General features: G+C 36.5%; 1 protein-coding gene across 3 annotated transcripts in view; it reads right to left on the reverse strand.

Moving 5' to 3' along the window:
* Positions 1-4,227: 4,227 nt before the first annotated feature.
* The window catches only part of lin-28 (protein lin-28 homolog), a 123,117-nt gene continuing 101,685 nt past the window's right edge, over positions 4,228-25,659 (reverse strand). For all 3 annotated transcript variants that reach the window (XM_067082360.1, XM_067082362.1, XM_067082361.1), the window contains 3 exons: positions 16,488-16,660; positions 12,532-12,661; positions 4,228-8,549 (listed from right to left, as the gene is read on the reverse strand). In XM_067082360.1, the coding sequence (XP_066938461.1) occupies positions 8,499-8,549; positions 12,532-12,661; positions 16,488-16,660 (354 nt within the window). In that variant the 3' untranslated portion in view covers positions 4,228-8,498. The remainder of the gene's footprint in view (positions 8,550-12,531; positions 12,662-16,487; positions 16,661-25,659) is intronic.

The raw sequence follows: 25,659 nt of genomic DNA on the forward strand, positions 1-25,659 counted from the left end.
TGGGTATGGATATGGTACAGATATGGGTATGGTACAGATAAGGGTATGGTACGGATATGGGTATGGTACAGATATGGGTATAGGTATGATATGGAACTGGGTAATGTTATGGGTATAGGTATGGTATGGATAAGGGAATGGGTACTATTACAGGTTTTGGATGATGGATGGGCTAACTCATATGAGTATTAACATTACGCTCAATACGATTTGGACAAATTTAGCGGGAAAGATGTTCATAGCACTTCAATGGTCCATAAATGACTTATGGGAACTTATGGGTGTGGGTTAGGGTATGGGCCTTTTGTTAAAAATGTAGTAACTAAAAAAGTGACCCAACGGGTCATTATAATACGTTTGTTGAACATTACTCTAGTCTCCGCAACAGCAATTGTGATGAGTTCACTGTATTATTCTCGACGACAAGAAAAAAATAGAAATAAAATTGTTACCCACAGAGAAGAGCTCCATTTATTTGATCGCGTGCGTCTGAGTGGATACTAAATTTTGGGGTACCATGCACATTTGTATACCATATGTGCATTTCTTATGCAACATGCTCTACCTTGAGTCATTATCACTTTATAGCACTGCTAAAGAACTAGTGAATTGGTTGTGACTGACTACATCAGTTGTGTTTCCTGTACATCATTGCATATTTTATAATAAAAGTTACAATCACATACTTCTTATTTCATCTATAGCTCCCTTGATACTGCGCATCATTTGGTTAATGCTTTGCACATCCTGAGTTACCTAGGTACAATACATTGCCTGTTGTATGAATTAGTTTGTATAGTTTGGGGCTAAAGAGCAAGCTATGGGCAGTATCAAGTTTTCTACACGAGTCTAAAGAAATCTGTTGTAAAATCTTTTCTCAGTGCCACGGGAAAACGTTACTATATTAACCTGGCTTTGCAGAAAACTCGGTTTTCAAGAAAGAATGCCAGCCATATTTGGAATGGCACATATCCTGAAAACGACAAGTACTTGTGAACTAAGTTAAATATTTTTCCAATATTTTTTTTATTCCGTTTTGACAAATTTCATGTTCATTTCATTGAGAAATGCATGGTCAACCCATTGCATATACAACAGTGTAAGAGTAATGGACGACTAATAAGTAAAATTTTACTTTATACCATTGCTGTATTTTGTAATTGAAAATATGATTTTCCTAGTTGCAAATGTGTGCTTTAAATGTTTCTGACATTCCTTTTGTTAGCAGTAAGTAGTTACAGAGTTAGTGGACCCCACTGTTATATTATATCCTACAATTCAGGGGACCATTGTGTGAAAGTGGTGTTTTTGGGTGATAACACAAAATGGCCTCCACCCAACATAACATAAGACACTCGGTCCTTACCTAGACCCCTACCTAACCTAACCTAGGGAGCCACATCCTTACCTAGCCAGGGGAGCTTCACCTGCCCTTGACCCCCCGCCTAACCTAACCCAGCACAATGGGTCATTACCTCAACTTTCTACCCTACCTAACCTAGGAGGCCACGCATAAGATAGATTTTCAAGGCCAGGCTCTTCCACAACAATAAGCTGCCGCTGCCTTGGCAAATTCATCATCAAGCCATTCTTGTTATCGTAGCAGTAACCCAAGCCTTACTTGTCGACCTCCACGGAACTCTAATTTTTCCTACATTGGTAATTTCACAATCTTTGGGGGGGTTGTGGCCTCTCACTCATTCATCTTAAAGGTAGATGATTGCAAATACACTATCTCAGAATAAGGCTGCTCTAAGTCAATATTAAAAATTTTGGTAATGCCATCCTTTATCTTTCTAAACTGCTTAATGGGTCTAAGCTCCTTCAGTGCTCTCCACTTCACTATGAAACTTTGTTTGCTATTATTATTATTTTGTGGGCAGAAATTGAAGCACTAATCTTACCATATTTACAAACAAAGGATTTTCATTCATTATTTTTGTCATTTTCATATGCACTGCCTGTGCCTTACACATCTTACCTGCTGAATCTACTGGTATGCCAGACTCAGAATGAGCAGACACAAGTTGTCAGCATTTTTTCTGTGTTAATAAATCAGGATCTGACATAAAATTTAGAGCTTAAATATTGTCAGCTAACTGCCTATTTTTTTTTATAGTGGTCTCCACGTAGTCTCTTCTATTAGTGCAAACTGATGGCTCATTTAATTCATAAAATGTAGCAATTAGGGATCCTCTAGTTACTATCAGTTTGACAGAAAACAACCATCTAGAATAACTACCAAATATGATTAGCACAATAGAGAAAGATGGAGGTGTGGTTTACACAAAAAATTCACTAGTGCAAGTGTTCTCTTAGACAAAATACCCATTTGTGTATGGTTGTAGCAACTTGAATGCACTCTTGTTTGTGGCACAGCTCTATAACAAAGGATAATGGAGGATAGGGTAGGTCATAAGCACAAAGTTGTTAGCATTTGATAATAACGCATGGTTAAATTACTTAACAACACACTAATAATATTCCCAGTAGTTCGTTATCTAATGGATAAGCAAAACTTACTGTTTGTTCAAGTTACAACAGAAACACAATTCTGAATTGGATAAAAATCACATGATATCTTGAACAAGTCAAGGAACTTTGAGGAAGACAATACTTTGTTAAAAGTGATCAGTATGGTATACACCCATAAGTATCGCAGTTCTCAGCAAACTTACAATCTTACCTCATGAACAGAATGAAAATGCTCTGTGGAAGGCTGTAGTTAAAATGAACACCATATACAGCAGTAATAAAATAGAAGAAAAAGGAAATAAAAGGGTACAAAACATTAAGAACATGTAAAGTCAGATGAATGTTTCCACAGACTGTGACACTGACAAATCTTCACATACTCACGTTATATTTATTTACACCTTATAAATCATGCTGTGTTTCATGAAATTCAAGAAAACTTTTACAAGAATATAGTGAAGCTGCTTAATCATCAGTCTTTTCATTTACTGCATCTCACAATACATAACCATGGGTTTTTTTCCATCTGCGTTACTTGAAAAAATTATCAATGTGACACTGTGAAATCTACCTTTCACGTAATGAGCTTCAAGCTTCTACATTTTCACAGGGCTTACCCAAAGGCTTATGCTTGTATGTCTAAGCCAAAAATTGTAACAAGACAAAGTAAAACAAGTTGGACAGTTACGTGGATGAAAAGTAAAAGGAAGAAAGCAATGTAGATGTAGGCTGAGGGTTTGTTGCAAAGTACCACTTAGTCTACCTACAGCGTACCACATAAGGCATACTGTAGTTGGTACCCCCTAAGGAAGTTCCAGCACTACTACAGACCACACCTTTTCAATGTGGTAGAAAAATAACAGGCATTCAGCAAGCCACAAAGAAATGTTTACAGAACAAAAAATATACTTTAATCTGTAAACTATACTTGCAAGCAGAGCGGAAAGCTCAGACACAAAAGTGACATAAGATTATTGTGTTTCTGTCACTCTTGCTTGTATGTTCAACATATAAATCATGCATTTACTCAATATATGACAAGTCAAAAATGTGGCAAATCAAATTTTTTCATAGTTACCTATATCTACTGGAAACTATAGGCCAAAGTTTCAGCAATCTGCTGCTTCACTGATTAATGACACTAATTATGGTACACCAGAGGACAAATAACATTGTGCAGACATTACATTTTATGAAGACAAATCTATGAGACATTAGCTCACTTTTTTTCTAGACTGAATCTTGCACAATGAATTTTGATTTGTGTTAATTTAAATAATGTATGATTATCAAACAGTAACCATATTTGTAAGGAAACAAATCCCCATAAATTACAGTATAATGTACCAGCTAGATGTCTTCATGGTACCTGCAACTGGTGTTGACGTATATTTTTCAATTTATCACTAACATGGATGTGGAGGTTCAGTTGGTATGGTAGTAGTTATTCATTCAGATAAAGAGCATTATTGTAAAATTTCATCATGCCACTCCATATTCAATTTTTTTTTGTTTTTAAGTGACCAGATTTAAGAATGTTATTATAACTACTTCAATATACTAGCTTGCCCCCTCTGGGAACAACCTAGTTTGTAATGCTCAGCAAAAATCACTAAATTATCTCAGTATTATAGACAAACTATTCCAAGAGTCAGAAACTGAAGTGGCAAAAATAAAGCAGTAATGCATCCAAGAGTCTGTACATTATCATAAAAATACGTGGGGAAGAAGGTCCTCAGTGCAAACTACAACTTAAGATGATTATATTTACATTTGTATTTATTATGAAGTAAAAATAATTTTCCATATAATGAGTAGGTTGCCAGGTTAAAAAGTTATGTTAAAACAAGGAGAAAGACTTAGGAAAATATTGCAATTAGTGGTGTCATGAGACTTGACCTTTGTGCACTTATCAATATATCTTGCAGCTCTTGCCCACTTCAAAATTTTATCAACAGTGCCACTGACTGCTGGCAAAGCTACAACGAACACGTTTCATGATACTCAAAAGAATAAATTATTCTTACATAAAAAAGTTTGTGACAATGAAAGAGCTAAAAGAGAAAAGACACATAGTTATAAATTGTACTTTTCTACCATTCAGGATAAAACTAATGCATATAAACTGACAGTGGCATTTTCAGAACCACGATGTTTTCACACACAGGCAGACCATTAGGTTACAAAGAAATGGTTTGCATTAAGAAAAAAAGTTTTCGACTATATTTTGGTATAATGTTAATAAACACAACTTCATTAGGATGCTTTTCAAGTCATTTGTATGCAAGTCTGCATAGATAAAGTAAAGAACAAACTCTGAGCTAAAATGAAATGAGAGTTTGTTGTTTCAAATGTATATATATGATATATACATATACAAAATACAAAATCTGTCATATACAAATAACATATGTGACAAAGTTTTACTTACTAAAGTTGCTTACTAAATAATAAAAAGTTATAGTCTGCAACTTTACAACTAATAATTAGTTAATTTGCACAAAATGATTAACAGTTACCTAATCAGCATTTCTTTAAGAATGAAAATGTGAGTTATTAAAGATATCAATCAGAAACTGAGTTTGTTCAACAGTATCAATTTGGTTTGAGTAAAATTTGTTGATTGCCACATTTCACAGAGCAAATGTTGAAGCTAAATTTGTATATAGTAACTGGAATACAAATTAGTTAGTTACAAATGAACAGTATAAATCTGACCATGTTTTAGCAAAACCAATACTACTTCCAGGTAGATCATTACTTTTCACTAACCTCTACATCAAAAAATTTTTATGTTTTGGGGTCAATTGCTGTTGGTGCAACTGAGTTTTGCCCATATTATTTCATGGACTTTTTACTGTGCTTTAAAATATCTGCATAATAAAATGTCTAAGTTCTTGATTCAAGTAAAAAAAAAAATACTGTATAACATAACAAATGATACTGTGTAAAAGGACCTCCTAGCATATCTGGTGATTTTTTCTTTTTTTTTGTTTTATAAAAGATCATCTTGCTAAAGATTACAGTCCTATTTGTGTATACCCTGTATTGCTATATAAGGCTCTTATACATTTGTATATATCTCAAGGAAAAAATATGGACAGTACATTGGATACTAAGCCAAGTGGTTATGAAACCAAATCTGACGAATAGCAGGTCAAGATTTCTGCTGCAACAACCTTACGTTATAAGGGAAAACAAAACATAAACCTAACATGTTTAAAGCTAAATAAGTTCTGCACCAAAATAGAACAAACTAAAAAGTCACACATTAAAAAGAAGAAACATTATCACACGCTTTCAGCTTTGCTCCATAAAGCAAGACTTAAACAGGCAACTTCATGCCCAGCCACTGGTCGCTCTAAGATTATTCTAATAAAAGTTATTTCATATTATTCACATCTTGCTATACAATAGCACTCTTAAAGAAATGTTGTTCTAAAGTCAACTTGAATGTGAACCGATAATAAAAACAAAACGAGGCACCACACGGAGCAAGAATGAAACTCCAAGAAAATGGGAAAAGTAAATGTATCCTTAATCCGCATGGTACCTCAGAGACAACGGAGTTATCTTCTTTAAATGAAGTCTCATGACTTGGCATTTAGAAAATGTTTCCTTTGATGCAATTACCTTACATCAAAACATTTCTGCAACTAAAGGAATGCTGATTTACTGGGTTTAGAAATATTTTCAGGGTTTGAGCATTCAAATTTTATATAACAGATGACTTATGGATTGGCTGAGGTTGGTGAAGTTACTGTATTTGCATACATTATGAAAAATGACCTGATAGTATAGGAACTCTGAAACTTTCTCCCTGAACATATACTGTACATATATTTTGTTAAAATGCCAAATTTCTGAATAGTTCCCCCAGTTGATTTTGGCGAGATACTGCTTAAATGTGGGGATATTGCAGGAATTTGCTGACAGCATTATTCATCACTAAATTTTATTGCAGACTGTACTGAAAACTGTATTCTTTGACTGTGTCATGTTTTAAAATACATACAAAAGAATGGTGAAATGAGGTTATACAATTCAGAATTTTGACATTTTAGTCATAACTTGACAGAATTGGGTGAAATGTGTATCAACTTTCTAATTCTTAAACAAATATTTTCACCAAAACAGATTAGGAAAATGTTCTGACAAGTTTTGACATAAGGATTATTTATTACTGTATTTGGCACCCTGGTTGAAATCTTATTTAACCTGAAGAGCATTTTTTAAGACTGCGCTTGACCAAACCTGTACACACTTCACTTCCTTATCATTTATACACTGTACACCTTAAGAATGTAAGCATTATCTTAAACCTGCAAACACAGTGTGAAAAATGGCATTGCTACATTTGTAAAAAAAACAATTCCTTGAATACAAATAATCTGAAAGGGATTGTGCACATTGCTTCTTAGAGATTGTGGGGCCTAGTACTCCACACAGTACTGGAAAAGCAACACTTAACACCCTTAAACCGGCCCCCCAAAAAAAACTCAGTAATATCATAAAAGCCACATTTTCACTGCATCACAAAGCAAAACTGGGAATTTTAATACAGTATGTGGCTTCACCCAATACGCCAGATGGCGCACGTCAAACAATCTCCACCCTATGGTTCAAGACCTGGGGACAACAGGGTTTGCAATAGAAGTTTTAGAGGTCAGGTAATAATCTTTTTATTCTATAACTTGTTTAGTCTTTTTTGGAATTATCTGAAAAAAAAGTAGATGAAATAGCACAGAAATTAATTTATTTTATTCGAATATTTAAAAATAATAGGGGTTTTTACTTTCTAGTTCGAGAACTGCATTTATTTACTTACGGTATATATGTATTAAAACTATCTACAGTATACGGTGGTGATGATATGAAAAATCAAGCACTTACAAAAATACAAATATTGGTTTTATACTAAAAATAATGCCTTACTGGATTTATTATTTCCTTTGCGTTTACCATTTCTAAATGGAAGAAGTAATGAAATAAAGAAATGAATGTTTTCCACATTGATTACAGAGAACCTGGCATTAACTGAGTTCGCGGGTACAGTACAACAATTCTCTAACCTGCCTAGTGTGGGAAGTTTAATTAGTTAATACAAAACCTAATGTGGATTCACATGCAGTTACAAAATAAAATACTGTGCTGTTTTTTACTGTGAGCACTTGCAATGCTAAATCACTAAATTTCCATGCCAGCATGAGTCATTTTCAATCTTTATTGAAATACGTAAAGTGAGTTACTATACAGAAACAGTAAAATTACCCACTAGACTAAAAAGAGTGCATTGTTCCAATTATTTTTTTTCGCTCTGAAATAATATGCTCACAAACAGAAAGATAAACAAAACAACGACGAAAAAGCAAAGAATAAACAAAATTTCCTATAAATTTTAAGTGTGGGGAACACTACTTGTAAAATGTAATCAGAGCACACAACAAAAAAGCAAGACAGATTCAGTTAACTAAAAAATAGTTGTAAGAATGATTCCACAGTCCCCAAGATAGCAATGTGCCAATACAGTAGATTTATGCTTTCGCAAATGACGTACTGCCCATGAGGGTTTTACCTAAAACTAAATAATTTAGTATCAACATTTTTCACAAAGTAATTCCTGTAGGCAGGTAAATACATTGTAGGCATCTGCTTAATGCCATTCATACAGACAATTAAATGTATAACTGCACAACAATTGATAAGCCAATAAAAATAGTGCCCATGTGAGCATGAAAAATCTTATAGAAATTCTGTATTTTGAGGGGTCAATATATTACTGATTATAACCACAAAAATACAAGTGTTTAACTTTTTCTATTCATCTGATGAAAATCTAACCTGCAACAACAACAGCTTTCCAGTACTGTATATACTGATTTGTTAGCATTGTCCAACATTCAACAATTGGCACAGCCTTTCTTGATGCAACACAAGAGTACTTATCCCTTGCACTTCCTTATAAACTGTCATGAAGCAAAGGTCAGGCATATTTGTGATCACAGCACCACTTCAGGGAATCACTAAACTTTAGTTTCCCCTAATTCTGAATCTGGATCATCTGGTCCTCGCCCCTGTGAATGTGGGAAAAACTGTGTTAGAAATTAACAATATAATAGTGTACAGTACTCTATCATGTTCATGAGCATTGAAAATTACATATGGTAATGAAATTTTAATCACAAAAAAAAAATTTTTTACATATGGTAATGAAATTTTAATCACAAAAAAAAAAAATTTGAGTAAATTTAAATACTAGTTTTTATATTTTATAGCATATATTAGACGTGGAGATATTACTGTACCTACGTACATGGACATTTTTTAATACGTTCTATGCTGTACTTATATTTCATGTATTCCTATACTCACATATAATTATGGATTCCCATTGTACAGTATATATGTATGAGCACAAGCGAATGATAAGACTGTTTATTCATTACTTGACTGCTTAAAAATCTAATTATTTCTCAGTTTATAGTACCATTCCAAACAAGTATGGTTGTCTGGCACTAAGTCCAAACAAAGAATGCAGTCTGCATTGGTGTGTTTAGTTTTATTCAGCCCCTAACACTATACCAACTAGTCATCCTGGGTGAGTGATGTCATGAGGTTGAGGTTTAGCTAATCAATATGAGGCTTTGCGATTCATGTCTTCTACCACAGAGCAATGGAGATGGAGATTAAACAGGTAAGTCCCTATTATGAAGCTCTTGACTCCTGTGTCTGGAAGATATAGTGATGCCAATGTCAATACTGTAATGAGTGTACAGTATGGAGTAGTACACCTTTGTATTTTACTTCAGTTATTGTAAACAACAGTTCCTAGCTATTTTTGTGCACTGAAATGGCCTCATCATGTTTATGGTCATGTGCTGCTAAACTATTTACAACTAAGACCGTCCAGCAACTCCCAACCTACCCATCTGGATTTAATTCTAATCTTTAGATGCTCCATCTAGTACTTAAATGATCTATTTTTATGCAGCTTCATGATGTTAATTTTCATCCTATGTTAATCCTAAGAACAAGCAAGTCTTATTTCAATTTTGCTAAGTTCGATGGTCTAACTAACAGCCACAGAACCTTCACCGGGAACTACAGGTTTTTATTGCAGAGTATTGTGAGAAGTGGAATCAAGTAAATTAGCAGAACCAAGGTGACTAGCCAGATAAATTTTAAAAAATTCTCTGTTATCTAGCCTCATCACAGAGAGAAAAAGTGTGTGTAAAATTTATGTATGTGAATATGAATGCCATAATATAATATTGTAAATATGTTTCTTAATAGAGCCTAATAATAAATGAAGAAGCACTATTATCTGCATGACAAATTAAAAAAAATGGGAGACAATGTTCAAATCTAGTTTATACAAATGTATGTCAATTGTGACTCTAGGAAAAATTTCACAAGGAATAAGGTATAAAACTTAAGTGAGCAAAGAGATATCAAAATTACTGCCTCTTCACTAGCATTACCTGAAAGAATTGCTTTGAGAAAAAAATTAACTGATACTTCAGTGGTGTTTAACTACAAATCTTTACCAAAGCTAAAGGCTTTTATAAAATGAAGGTTTGTAGGCATTTTGAAATGAAGACACGACTATGCTGACCACCCTCCGTCCAACACACACACACACAAATGTCACTGTTTTTACAGTTATGCATTAGGAGGTACAGTAAACCCTAAACAAAATACAGCTTCAAAGATCCATATTTCATGAAGATCTGGTCAGGATTTTCCATTTTCTTCACAGAAAACCAAAAGATCACAGTGACTAAACATTAATGCATGAAGCCAAACTTTAATAAGCAATTCAGTATAAAGTTGGTATTGTTTTTGGTAAAAATCTTAAACACTGTGTTGAAGTTAAAACATAATCATCAGCATAGTAATTGAGACAAATGCTAAACAACACAAAGGGTCTCAATAAGCTAGTCCATTAATATGGTCAAAGCCATCGAGGATACGCTGGCTAAAAACACTATAGGATAGCCAGTTCCTTACTGCACACAGTTTATAGCCAACTAAGGCAAATGATCCTTGTTACTGCCGATTGGTTTGTAACCCAGGGTTATCCATAAGGTATCCAGAGTTGGAGCTGACAAAGTAAAGGATTCAGTGCCTTAACCCTGTCCATCATCCCACTCCCAGTGGTTCTGGTGCTCATCCTGAGCAAGGCCATTGCTGTATATTTCATTGTGGGTCTAGCCTTGACCAAATGAAGTGTCAATCTACAAGACACGGTAGCAGGTGTTCATATTCTCAGCTCAGGGCCCAAATCTTAGCATGACAGCATAACACAATTCTCTTTCAGCAGAAAGGGAATTTTCTTTTCATTTGAAAAGCCGATCATCACGCTTGTTATTATTGTTTAGATTTTAGTCTAATTAAAAAATCTAGTGTTCTTAGTGTTACCGTAGGACATACTCTTTATAAAGGTTAGTTCTGGGAAGTAAACTCACTAGAAACTATGGGGCAAAGTTGAAACACAGGGGTGAATTAAGTCGGTCTTTCATGGAGCCAACTTGAAATGAAGGTGAACTTAGATGGTGCAAATTTGACAAAGGGTCAAATGTTTATATAACTTTCTGGGTAATAACTGAACATTAAGTCTGCAGCCCTCTCGGCTACTGAGAGAGAAGGAAAGGGGCTAAAAATTTCCCAATGTACCAAATTCAATGCATGCTATCAAGCATGATGCAAATGTGAGCGAGGCCAGCCCATCCATCAACATGCTGACTGTGCATCATCACAGAAGCAGGACTTGCTGTGGAGATAGATAGTGTATGTAACAGTAAATGGGATTATACATCCCAACTCAATGCACTGGAGCTCGCCTAACATGCTTTGGGAAAATCTGATGGAGGCATCCTGATCTGCGCAGACTATAATGCAAAGTGAATCAGGTCACAGAATTCAATTTCTTTGCCTTAGTGTTGATGAATATGGTGATAATAAGTGGGAAGGGTAGATATTTCAAATTCAGCAATGTTATTTACGTTAGGGATACTGGTGTGTTCTAAACACCTCTATGGCTATTTGAATACTGCACAATGGATAACATTTGGTATGAAGAAAGCCACATATTTTTCATGTGGTGTCATGAACCTAACAATTTCCATGCATCCAAACTCATGTGTACCCATTATCTTTGTTCCTATTTTATTCTCAGCATTATTGAATGTTACATATACTTTGATCCTGTTGCTTCAAATAGTAACATCTCCATTTGGTGAACGAGTTTGGACATAAAGAGTAGTGTCTAAGGAAAAAACTTTACTACTGTCACAAGTCTGCCACCTAGCCTGGAACTTGTTTCTTAAAGTACCGTAAGCTACATTAATCCAAGGCGTACCATAAGCTAGCTACAGATAGATCTGGTGCTAGCTGTGAGCTTGCTTTGAATACAAACTGTCTTTTTCATTCATCAATTTGAGCTTGTTCACACATGTGGGTCAATACTACATATACACATTTATAACTCTGATTTATCCGGACTGTCACTCGATGGGCCGGAGTTCAATTCCCCCGGCCGGCTGATGAAGAGTTAGAGGAATTTATTTCTGGTGATAGAAATTCATTTCTCGCTATAATGTGGTTCAGATTCCACAATAAGCTGTAGGTCCTGTTGCTAAGTAACCAATTGGTTCTTAGCCACGTAAAATAAGTCTAATCCTTTGGGCCAGCCCTAGGAGAGCTGTAATCAGCTCAGTGGTCTGGTAAAACTAAGGTATACTTAACTTATTTTTTACCCAGATCAAATCGACTGAAATCTATTCAAAAGTCCCACAGACTTGTATTTAAGAATTTACAGTGTCAATGCAACCCATATTTCATAGCAACTACAGTAATTTAGCACCTCTCGATACTAAAATATACATGACACGATGATAGTGAATAAAACTTTGAAGTCATTTAATATCAAACCTGAAAAGTAACTTATTTAGTGAATATTGAAAAAACTTTAATCATCAAGAAAATCTGAGTATTTCTTCCACATTACAGATCCAACTGCTGTATTTCTATTTTTTAACCCCGACTCCCACTTACCTTTTCTGGGCGTTGAGGACAGTCAGCTATCAGGTGATCTTCACTCTTACAGTAATGGCACCTTTTAGGCTGAGGCCCCATTGAGCATTTGGCTGCAAGGTGATTGGCAAACTCCCCACAGTTATAGCACCTGAAAAGATGAAAATCGTTAACTACAGAACAGCTGAGCCCAATTCCTGAAATACGTGCCGTGCTCCTTTTGCATAAGCAGTGTGTGATGTACCTCATGGTTAAATAACTGTGGAGGGGTCACATCCAAAGGAGATAAGCACGGGACTGGTAATCTCATCCTAAAATAACTTTATGGGAATCAGCAATTTAACCTTTGCAGAACCACCCAGTCTGAGGATTAAAGGTGAAAAAAAGACAATGGTCTCTGACAACATTATTCTTTACCTATTGATTTGTGGATGAAGCCTCTACACGAAAAAGTTACACTGCTTTACCTACTTCGTATACCTACAAAGAAGGCTCATCACACTTTAGCATCCATCTTTATCTTGAACATACTCTCAGTTTACAGATCTAGGCCCTAAAATTCCATTAATTCTTTGTTCGATATTTTCTACATGTTCCTCGATCCCATTCCCTTACCACTGGCGAAAGTGTACGCCCGTTTAATTATTCTCCCTCCTCTTCAGATGATCGGGTCTTTGGAAAGCACAATCATTTATAATTTTTAATAACCTTGTTTACATGTCTACATTCTACACCATTTCAACCCTTTTTACTCCACATACTAGGCAAGCAATTCATTTTACAGAATCAATTTTTTTTTTATTTACGATCAACATCAACACACACGCACACACTTTTAGGACGGTTTTTTCTCTCATACAATAATGGTTGAAAATCAGCTCAAATTCAGCGCCAATAGTAAGTTTTCGATTTTGTTGTATGTATCGTTCTCTTTGTGCTACCTTTTTCTACCCTTCGGTAAAAAAAAATTCTTATTTATTACATATAAGCATAGCTTTTTAGCGAACGGTAGCAGACAATAACGCATAGAAAACGATACTAAAATCGAAAATCTATGCCACAAAATTGTGTGTTCAGTTTGCGCTGATATTCAATCATAATTGAAAAAGATAAAACCTATATATATATATATATATATATATATATATATATATATATATATATATATATATATATGTGTGTGTGTGTGTGTGTGTGTGTGTGTGTGTGTGTGTGTGTGTGTGTGTGCGCGCGTACACGGAAACAAAACTAAGACAGCACGTATTCAGGATATATCGGAGAGTCCTCATCTTCGCTGCTTCCGGCCGTTTGCCTCCCGTTTGGTTTTGCCCATCCCCCCACCCCCAACCCCCGCCCCCAAACATTCCCCTTCAACGATGGCCTCCTCCTATTCCACCCGACAATATTGAAGGAACATTACCTATCATGTTGGACAAAAGGAATTTTGTGACAGGGACTGCTTACTGTCCCGTAAAATGATTTTTCCCCCGTCGTCTTCTATTGACGAGACAATGACAATTTCGTGGATAAATGAGAGAGAGAGAGAGAGAGAGAGAGAGAGAGAGAGAGAGAGAGAGAGAGAGAGAGAGAGAGAGAGAGAGAGAGAGAGAGAGAGGATGAAAAATGGAGATTGTGAATGAACAAACATTTAGTCTGAGAGAGAGAGAGAGAGAGAGAGAGAGAGAGAGAGAGAGAGAGAGAGAGCGACTGTGGTGGTACAAATAAAACAGGGAGAGTGTAAGTACGCGACACATACACAGATTGATTGTGAAGACTAAAACGAGAGAGAGAGAGAGAGAGAGAGAGAGAGAGAGAGAGAGAGAGAGAGAGAGCGTGTGTGGGAACAACATGAAGTGATCAAGAGAATGAAGAACAACATAGATTTTCTATGTGACGTAAAAAAAAAAAAATTGGAAAATACCTTTTGCGATATTTTTTTCTTATAAATAGCCATTTAAAATCACGATTTCCATTTTGTCAATAAGGAAAACATTTTTTTTTCTCATACATAAGGATGGTGTTATTGGGTTCATGATCATTCATATGCAAAAAACATCATCATCAAAAACAACAGCAACAACAACAATAATAATAATAATAATAATAATAATAATAATAATAATAATACACCTTAAAAATTAAGAAAAACGAAGAGAAGTATATATAAAACCAACATAATAATTAACAATTAATAAAACGTCACAGAAATCAAAGGAGTGTCACACAAGAGCCTGTGAAGATTATTCTATATTAACCTGGATTTGTGGAAAGCTATTCAATTAAGGAGTAAGGGACCCCCCCTTAAAAGGAGTCTACAGCTGGGCATAGGATTTCAAATGTGGATCCGGCAAATTTACAGTGGACCCCCTCTATTGCTGACCTGACGATCTCACCTACAGGAGGTCTGGACAGCGCACTGCGACTGTCTGCTCTTTTAGATTTTGCATGGGCAAGTACACCAAAGGCCTCAGAATAGCGCACTGCGACTGTGTGCTCTTTTAGATTTTGCTTGGGCAAGTACACCAAAGGCCTCAGAGTAATGATCGTTGGTTTGGAAGTAGGACAATAACTATTTGATCTAGATAACGATCACGGAATTCTGCTGACATTCTCTTTCTAAGAAAACGATCCTACGATGCTGTTTTGACAGTATCTGCCAAAATATCTCCGTCTCCTTCGCAAATAAGGTTTTCCTTTCTGCGTCAGCTGAACATGATTTTTGGTGCTTTGGCAACGAAAGCTGGAGTCGACAGCAAGATCAGGTTGATCGAAGTTACGTATTTATTTCCTGCGAGTTGTGACTATACGAGCCAGCACTTGCCAACACTACATCAATGTTTTGGTGGTGTGAATGTGGTAAAGCTCAAGTCCTTTTTTCAAATGCGATGCAGCTGAGAAAACACCAACAATTCTAGGGGGTAACGTCATAATTTCTGTTTCTGCTCCTGCCTTTGTTGACCAGATTGTCTAGATTAATGGCAGAGATATGTAAATCATCTACAGATGGCGCTGACTGTCATGTCATTCTTGTACGACGCCATGTCCCCAAAGACTTCGATCCTGCTGTATGTAGGTGGGCCATGAGTAGTAAAGTCGTCAAGTGTTAATGTTACGAATTTTTCACATGCGTTCAATATGAAAAAAAGAGAGGAATAAGCTTGAACTGTGGCAACACCAAAAAAAAAAAAGCTTGGTAACAACGTAAGGTTGGGTGAATTCTGAACAGCACTAAAGAAGACAATATCGATATTACTTTGAATAAATTGTACAGTTATAAAAAAGATTATTTCATCATTTTTCTCAGAACCCTATTCATGACGCTACTTTGCTTATAGCTTTGAACCAACTCATAGTTACACCTAATTCTGAAACAAAACAAAAAATAAATATTAAAAGCAAATAAAAAAAGAAATGGTTCAGACAAATACGAAAGAAGGTTTACAAGCAGAAAAATGTGATTCTTTTCACTCCCACTCGTTTACTCAATCTTGGCTCTCAATCAAGTACACTGCGTTCAGCTCCGACCGGGCGAGGAAAGGAATGGTAGGCCTACTATGGGGGGTGGGGGTTGCTCTATGAGGAAAAGTGAGGAAACGCTGGTGACAAGTACTCTATCAAAACGCATGCATCACCGAACTCCAAAGCCAGATACGACATCAGCCTGTAAAATAAGTCTAATCCTTCGGGCCAGCCCTAGGAGAGCTATTAATCAGCTCAGTGGTCTGGTTAAACTAAGGTATACTTAACTTTTTTTTTTAGTCCAACCTTATATGAAACAATGACCGAATCTACCCAGTCCTAAAGGAGTTCTGCATAATTATCTCACCGGTATTCTTGCCATACCGAATTTTCCTTAAATTTCTTGACTATTCTTCCCAAATCTCTTCTGAGAGACCCCGCCAAAAACAAAGGAAGGCTTGCCTGGGCATTGCCAGCCCCCACCTACCACCCTCACCCACTCTCTCTCTCTCTCTTACCGAATTTTCCTGAATCTCTTCTTGCTCATGGGTCTCCGATGTGAGCCCCGGCATTCAGAGCCCGACGGCCCAGTAACCATCGTGGCTTCCAGCCCCTTGTCGGAGGACTTACACTGGAATTCCACAACTTCGTCGTCCCCCAGGCTCCGAAAACCAGACATTTTGATGACGCTCTGGAAGAAGAAGAAGATGGTTCTATGTTAATGGGGATGTTTCGTGCATTTGTAGACCGTTAGTTTATGATGATAACGATAATAATGCTGGTCGTAGTAATAATAATATGGGAAAAATTATTGTATTGATTATTACGATGATGGTATGGAAAATAAGTTTAAGCTAATTTAAATAGTCCAGCATATTCGTTATAAAGGATGCTGTTGCATAAAACTAACCTTTTGAACACAATTCTAGATTATACATATATACATTACACACACAATAAATATATATATATATATATATATATATATATATATATATATATATATATATATATATAATGTACCTTTTATACCACTTTAATCCTGTGTAAAATGAGGCAAAAATTGTCAAATTACATAGAAGAAATGCAAAAAATCAATATGCTAAGCCTATGTGAGGTGAAATTAACAATAAACTTGTATAACTTGTATGATATTTTGAATTCAATTTTTCACGCTATAAAATCATTAAGTGCTCATAATGAACAGCAGTCAGGACAGGCGTTATAAAATCTGGCTTCAAGCAAAACTGTTATTACATATACATTCACAAATCATTGGTTTTTAAATGAATTTTAATTACACAGCAAGTACTATTGCCTTTTTTTGGATCAAATACATAAATCTTACAATTTTCATAACTATATTGTTTTATCTGTAAAATGCTGTGGGCAATCATCGAGGCCAATACCCTTTCCCCCCCCACCTCAGAAACTTATGACACGATAATTCATCACCAAAAAAATCACATCTCCATTTGCACTAAACGCTACTACAGTAGAGGTGGCTACTTTTCGTTTTCTCGCGTTTCTTACCAGTGGGACCCTATCTCTCTCTCTCTCTTTCACTCCGAAGACAATGGAATGTGTTAGTGCCCTTAGAGTGCAAATTGTAGGCCCCACAACCATGGTGTTGGGGCAGGGGGGGGGGGGAATTCTGTAGGGGAACCAAAACCCTTGTCGCACCCTAGACAACCATCGCCCTTCCCTAAACAGTTAAGAACGACGTCGATGGCGTACTCAACACCCAAAAAACGACGTCTGTAACGACCAATTAGCAGCATAACTGTGAACGACCGACTCCACTCACTCTCTCTCTTCCCTACTCCCTTTCCAAGGTCCAGAATGATTCCTTCAGGAGCATGCACAAACAAACTAACACACGCACACCTACACCCCATCCCGTGTACAATCGTCATCTAGACTCCTTGGTCTTCCCGTACATCGCCACCTTTCACACAAACAGGTCTCATTTACGGGAACATTCTTTTTTTCACAGGTTCACTTCGAAAAGTGTGCAGTACGTCCACGTGAGGAATCTCTCTCTCTCTCTCTCTCTCTCTCTCTCTCTCTCTCTCTCTCTCTCTCTCTCTCTCTCATCTATGGATTTTCCATTGAGATACACAAGCAGGACAAATGTGGCCAACAGTTCATGGCTGATTTCGAGGACAGTACGCTTGAAAGGTGTCAGTACATTCTACATGCTAGCTTCATTAAGAAATTTCAACATGAGAGTGTTTTTATTTCAGAAAGAAACGGGGAAGAAAAAAATGTGTAAACAAACCATCCAACACTTGGCAGATCAACCGAGCCTTCTGTACGCATCTGCCACCTATCGGCCCACACTAGAACTATTCCATCAGAGACGTTTTGGCGCGAACTGAGTGGTCAGAGAGAGAGAGAGAGTGGGAGCGAGACTTAAGGGGAACAAACCTTGAATTCCAAATTCTTCACACAGGCCTGACCACTGTTCAGATGCTACTTGATTTCTCTCTCTCTCTCTCTCTCTCTCTCTCTCTCTCTCTCTCTCTCTCTCTCTCGTGAGACGCGAGAGCCTCCTTTGCTTTGACTTAGACCCGAGAAATGGATGTCTTCACCTCCGTATTTGAAAGGTGTTCATTTATCATCGATATAAATCAAATTATTTATTTACGGAGCAATGGTTAAATAAGGCATGCATACAGTTGTTGGTATTTCAAAGAAACAAGTGCAAATTTCATTTCAATTTTTCTCTTAAATAAAACACCGTTCTAAGTTCAAATTTTCGACCGGTACGCTACGGTTTTCGAGCGGTCCAGTGATGATAATAGATTAATTTTGTTGTTTTTTAGAGTTACGTTGAATAGCACACACACATTATATATATATATATATATATATATATATATATATATATATATATATATATTATACAGTATATGACTGCATGTGAAATATTTTCTGTTAAAACAGAATTCCATCAAATATAAAGAGCCCAAAAACGCCGAAATGTGGAAAATAAAGGCGTTTTTATGGGCTCCTTATACTTGATATTATATATATATATATATATATATATATATATATATATATATATATATATATATATATAAATATAATGTGTGTATCACTCGTTTTAGAATTCAATAAAATGAGATGGTTTAGACTCAGATTCTTTAATTTACATAGTACAAACTTTATTAAAGCTTAATACGAGTAATATGGATATATGTACACTGAAGCTGTGTGGGTATTTTGTGATATATACTGTGTGTATATATATATATATATATATATATATATATATATATATATATATATATATATATATATATATGTGTGTGTGTATGTATGTATGTATTATATATATGTATATAACTTACTACCAATTTACACATGACATTTTAATGTTGTTGAATACTAAGCCCTAAGTAACTTATTAATATGATATTCACTTCACCTCGGGAATAACTCGCACGAAACACTTATCCTGACCAGGATTAAAACCTTTTGCCTTTTCAGGATGGAACTAGACCGAAAAAACGTATGAGAAGTAAGAGAGAAGAAGCACTTATTACGATCAAATTCCCCAAAGGTGTAAGTTATCCCAAGGTAAAGGCAACAGACCTGAGTGTCTTGAGATGGCCCGGTCATGTGAAATGAATGGAAGGCGAAAAAGAGACCTAGATAGGACTGGATAAATGGATGACGTTAAAAGATAAATGTGACCGGTGCAGCCTGTTTAGTGGGGTTAATTGTGAGGCTGATAAACCTCGTGAATGGGTGCATGGGGCACCAATGTGCAATTTTGCTTTAAAAGGGGTTCATTAGACGAAGTACTGAACGTAGCAATGTCCACTGTATTGCTGTTTTTTTGAACTTTTGAAACATTTTACCATTCTCTCTCATTCATCCAAATCGGTTTATATAAAGAAGTGAATGAATGAACAATTTAGAACTATATAGCTAGCGCCAGAGAGAGAGAGAGAGGTAAATTGTCTCAGACGTTTACAGCCCAGGACCGAATACCCAAAGTCACATCACTGTCACGAGGAAAGGCAGAATATAACGGGAGATAATTCGCAACGGAAGGAGAAAGGTGCGGCAGAAGAATAACCAAATGAAAAGGAATAGAGAGGGCGAGAGACAGACAACGGCCATAAATCCAGTCGTCTAATTTATACAGCCATTTTGTTGTCTGATCCGCGTTCGGTACAGGTAGCCATGGACGGAAAGATGTCCACATAAAAATGAAACACGAAGAAAGGTCTATTTAGAATCTATACTGGTCAGTTTTTACCGGACACCTATGTCATTTTTATTAGCCACAATGCCGCCTTAACTTTTCGATTTCTCCACATTTTGGAAACGCTTTTCGCTACTATAAGCCTATAGATCCCTATTAGCCTATAGATCCAATCAAGAAGGGAGGGTCGTGCAAATTATGCGATTATAAGTCACGAATGAATTCAGTCATACCGGTGGACTCGAATGCATTTCAGCGAAGAAAACACTTTAAAATTAAAAACCTATCTAATAAATCTACGAATGGAAACAGTCATTCTATGTGACAGCAAAAGAAAAACTGTCTGACAGCTTAAAAGAAAAAAATTGTCTGAATTCCGCATCTTAACTTCCGAAGAGAATACACTATCAAAATCATATAAAATTATTATAATCATGTTGATCTTTGGCATGTTCTTAAGCAGCAATTATATAACAGCATCGTATTTTCTGTGAAAAAAAATTTAATAATGTTCATTTCTTACCGGAAGAACATACTGTACATATAGCAAATTTTCACTTGTTTTCTTGTCGAGTCTATACTTGTATACATATGACAGCATAATAATAAAAAAATGATTGCGAAATTAAATGAGAGAGAGAGAGAGAGAGAGAGAGAGAGAGAGAGAGAGAGAGAGAGAAGCATCTAGCCAAAATTAAAAGATTCTATTTCAGTAGCAACTTCAAAACTACTCTCAAAAAATGGAAGTAACAGTTCAACCAACTCAACCTTATAAGTTATCGCCATCTCTGTATTCCTCTCTCTCTCTCTCTCTCTCCTTCTCCCAGGCCGTACGTGCGTATGTGTACGCGAGTGTGAGTGTGTGTGTGTGTGTGTGTGTGCGTGTGTGTGTCATTCATCAGCTGCTGGTACCCCGTTGATATACTAAGAGGGATCTCCCCCTGCGAACAACTCAAACCTCCCCGGCGTCATCCAACCCCTCTCCCAGGACATCACTGGCCTCAGCTAATCTCTCTCTCTCTCTCTCTCTCTCTCTCTCTCTCTCTCTCTCTCTCCTGTCAGTCTCAACACCCACCCACTTCCCACCTCCCACCCCCCCCAAAATCCCGATCCCCCAACGCACTCACTCCCTCGAACCCACAACAATGGGGGGTGAGGGAGAGGGGGGGGGAAAGGCTATTTCGACTCCATCCGTTTGAATTTGCCTCTGAACTCTGTAGTACGAAATTCTCTCTCTCTCTCTCTCTCTCTCTCTCTCTCTCTCTCTCTTTCTGTGTGTGTGTGTGTGAATGTACGTTCATAATAAAGTATTTACGCATGCGCACACATATACTGTATGTATCTGTGTCCCATGACGAAGTGGGCTTAATGAGCAAACATTCCATGACATTTCCGATGTTACGAGAAAATATAACGCCAAAAAGGACTTCGGGAGATGACCACAGTCATTGCGACGCCATATAACAAACGCAAAAATAAATCAGTAAGCAGACAGCGTAGGTGCTCGCACAGGCCTCTCAAATTTCAAGTTCATTCTTGATCTTCACTGAAATATCTCACCACAACTCACGATGTCATTTCCACTGATACCTCTTATGACCGAAGTCTCTGCTATACTACTATTCCTGTGACTATTATCAATATGGCTCCATCAAGCACTGCTACTCATGGTATGCCACAATCAATTTATGCCGGTTAACGACATGTCTGGGAGGGACGATTTACCTCCACCGCTTCAGAAGTTAATAATTAACGGTTACCTGAGCGGACCCTGTTCATCTTTGGGTTTAAATCTTGCGTTATTTTTTAACGTTATTCTAGTAAACTTGTCACGAGTCACGTTCTTCACTTTTAATTCTATTCTGAATTTTCCAAATGTTCTAGCATTCCTTTTAATTTTATTCCATTATTTGCATTGCTTTGTTCAGATCTGCTTTGAAATCAGGACTGAAAATATCTTTTTTTTTTTTTTTAATAATTGGTCTCCTCTTCCTATATTTCACATTACCTTCTGTTATCTTTCCTACGAAAGCCAGATTCGTTGGAATTTCAAGACAATGGACCCCGCGGGCCTGTTCCATATGAATAGGGTTCATCTTCTGAATAATAATAATAATAATAATCAAGTCTTTCAAGAAAAAAAAAAATTGAAGGCTTTCTGATCTCTGAGTGTCATGACAGTGTGGATTCAACAGTTAATATGGACACGCTTTTTATAAATTTCAGAACGTCTCTGTACTGGGTATATGACAAATGAATTTGTGGGTCTCAAGGAGCGCCTTCGATGGATCGGGGCAGAAGAAAAAAGAAGCAGACTGTAAATTTGTACAAAAATGACGCCTTTGTGTTTTAGTATTACTCTTTTTCTCCATGAGAATTCGTCCATATTTTTTTCAAATAAAACTGGTTACTGTGAGGCATGTTTGAGCACTGTGAAGTTACTATAAGAATGAACCTTTCAAAAAATATAACATATAACAAGCTGGGTGATGCCTCAACACAGACTCGCAAGCTATACCGCCGGTCGTCTGATCAGCAAGGTCAAGGTATCGCTAGATTTGGTCACTATCTGGATGGGTAACCTACAAGAATTGCCAGAACCTTCGACACTTATGCCCCTTATATCCCATACCCTTTTTCTTAACCTTGGCAGACGTTGGTACCTATTCACAACTGGGTGGGCTGGAGGGCGGTGGTCCGGGAGCAATCTACGGACCTAGTATATACAGGTATATATATATATATATATATATATATATATATATATATATATATATATATATATATATATATATCTCCTTCTCGTGGTCAGGTCCTTGTGATTATGGCGACACGGGTTCGTTTCCCTTGCCGGACATCACAACCACCTCAACTTCTTGCACTTGGGTCTTAAGCCTTTGCAATGACAAGCGTATCCAAAAATAGTGCGAAGAATTCGAGAAGTTAAGAGGGCATTGTGGTTATTACAAGTACATATGTATCTGGTAAAAAAGTGACCAGTAGATTCTACATTTATATATATATATATATATATATATATATATATATATATATATATATATATATATATATATATATATATATATATATATATATATATGTGTGTGTGTGTGTGTGTGTGTGTGTGTGTGTGTATTTTACATATATAATATATATATTATATACAGAATCTACTGGTCACTTTTTATCAAATACCTCAAATTTTTTTAGATATTTTTACACTTTTTATAAGATTTTAAGCAATTATACACACAAACAAACACACACACACACACACACACATATATATATATATATATATATATATATATATATATATATATATATATATATATATATATATATATATATATATATACACATATATAACGTGTGTATGTATGTATGTATGTGTGTGAGAGGTGACTAAATGTTGTTTGGTATGTTCAGGAAGGTACCCCGTAGCGAATGATACGTACGACAAAGCGCTCATTTTCCCCAGACAGGAAGTTGAGACAGAAACAAGAGGAACATCTGTGCTAATCTCTCTGCATTCCTCCATTTTCAGAAATATTCTAAACACCTCCCTTCTTACACTTTTAAATTACCTCACTTTAAATGTACGTAATCCCATTTGGTACAACTTTGGTTTCTAAGTTTTCGCCCTCTCTCTCTCTCTCTCTCTCTCTCTCTCTCTCTCTCTCTCTCTCTCTCTCTCTCTCTCTCTCTCTCTCTTAAATTCTTCCAAAATCACTTCTAAAACTAGACACACTGCGTTTCTGACTTTTAGTTAACACATCAGCGTTCACATCTTGCGTTCTCTTTGTTCTTTATAATTTTGTTTTTATTTCCAATCTGGTTTTATGGAAATAAAGGGGATTTATGTCTTCATAGTTCAAAGGTAATTCTCTCGGCCGTCAACCGAGGTCCGGTACCCGAGTCGGGCAAGAAAGGGAACGGTATGGGCGCGTTTCCTCGAAAATCACATAGGCCCCTGTTGACGGAAGCAGTGAATTAGGTAATGATTGTATGATTGTTTGTAAGCAGACTGTTTGTGGTCGTTACTAGAGAGAGAGAGAGAGAGAGAGAGAGAGAGAACGTTCGTTAGTGATTAATACTCCATCAAAATGAACATCGATATATAATTGAAAAGAGGAAGACCTCTACGAAGTAATCCTCATCCCATCGGATTCAATCTTTCATCAGAATCTCTCTCTCTCTCTCTCTCTCTCTCTCTCTCTCTCTCTCTCTCTCTCTCTCCTGTCAAACGTAGGAACCGACATTGAAAACTATCGCGGCCGAAGAAGTTCGGGGTTCATCTGGTGCGTGACCGAGCCTTTCGTAAGCCTGCCTTAAGCGTTATCTTATCGCTTTACCGACGCCGACCTGGGGACAAGTCCTCTTGGAAACATTCGCCTTAACTGCCTGTCATTTATGTTCTTGTTGGAACCTAATTATGCCATACTTTTCCATGAGAGACTCCATATTCCCCCCTATGCTTTCACCAGATTTGAATATTTGTCTCTGCTAGCATTTAATCAACCCAGAAACATTCTTTACTCACTTCCTTATCTCCAAGCCACTATCGTCTTCTTGCGTCACTTGAAACTTAATTTCGAAGTTCATTTTTTATCTGTCATATGAGTCCGTGAAGTTTACCAATGATTTCTTCACGAGTCGAGGTAAATGTTATCTCCCGTGGGCAATTCATTCTACTCTTCTAAATTTCTAGTAATTTTATTTTATCGTGATTTGTCAGCCCTTCACTGATTACTTATACAACATGGTCATAGTCTTCGCTACACTGCTGAACAGATATACCCAAGTTTAAGGAAAATCAGATAAGTAACAGAGATCAAATGTACAATAAACATAAAAATAAATACCGGGAAGCCGAATATTAGCGCAAATTAACGCCGACTGCTAAATGGAAAACGCCATGGACACTGGAGAGTAGACTTAACTATGAAATCGGAAAGGAAAGTGTCACTGAAACTTGCAATCCGGGAAAATGTTGAACTTAACATTTAGGGCACCTTTTGCTGCAAGAATTGAGAACTAAACAGATTAGTATTCTCGGGGATGAGAATCTACAAGAAAGGGAGAAAGAGTTAGAGGGAATGGTTTCTTAGCATTACAGAGCACTGATCAAAGCAGTACCTGAAGAGCAGAGGCTACGAAACCTCGCTTGTAAATCAGAAGATAATTTGGTCAAGACAAGTCGTCTTACATTCAGTTACAAATATAATGTAGCTGAGCGTTTTATTGCTATAATCTATCAGTGCTCTGTTAATTTACGGGTCCATGAAACAGAATCCATAAAGGAACAACTTATATATAGACTGAAGATGGTATTACAACAGTGGACACAGGTAGCATCAACAAAAATCTATGGTTTCCCTGAGTTAATTGTGTTAAAATGGAAATTCATCTTAATGCCAGAAGTTTCCTGTGGAATGATGCTAAATTTTTGCTTTCAAAGGGAACAA

Source organism: Macrobrachium rosenbergii, chromosome 39 (genome assembly GCF_040412425.1).
Source record: "Macrobrachium rosenbergii isolate ZJJX-2024 chromosome 39, ASM4041242v1, whole genome shotgun sequence".
NCBI classification, from domain to species: domain Eukaryota; kingdom Metazoa; phylum Arthropoda; class Malacostraca; order Decapoda; family Palaemonidae; genus Macrobrachium; species Macrobrachium rosenbergii.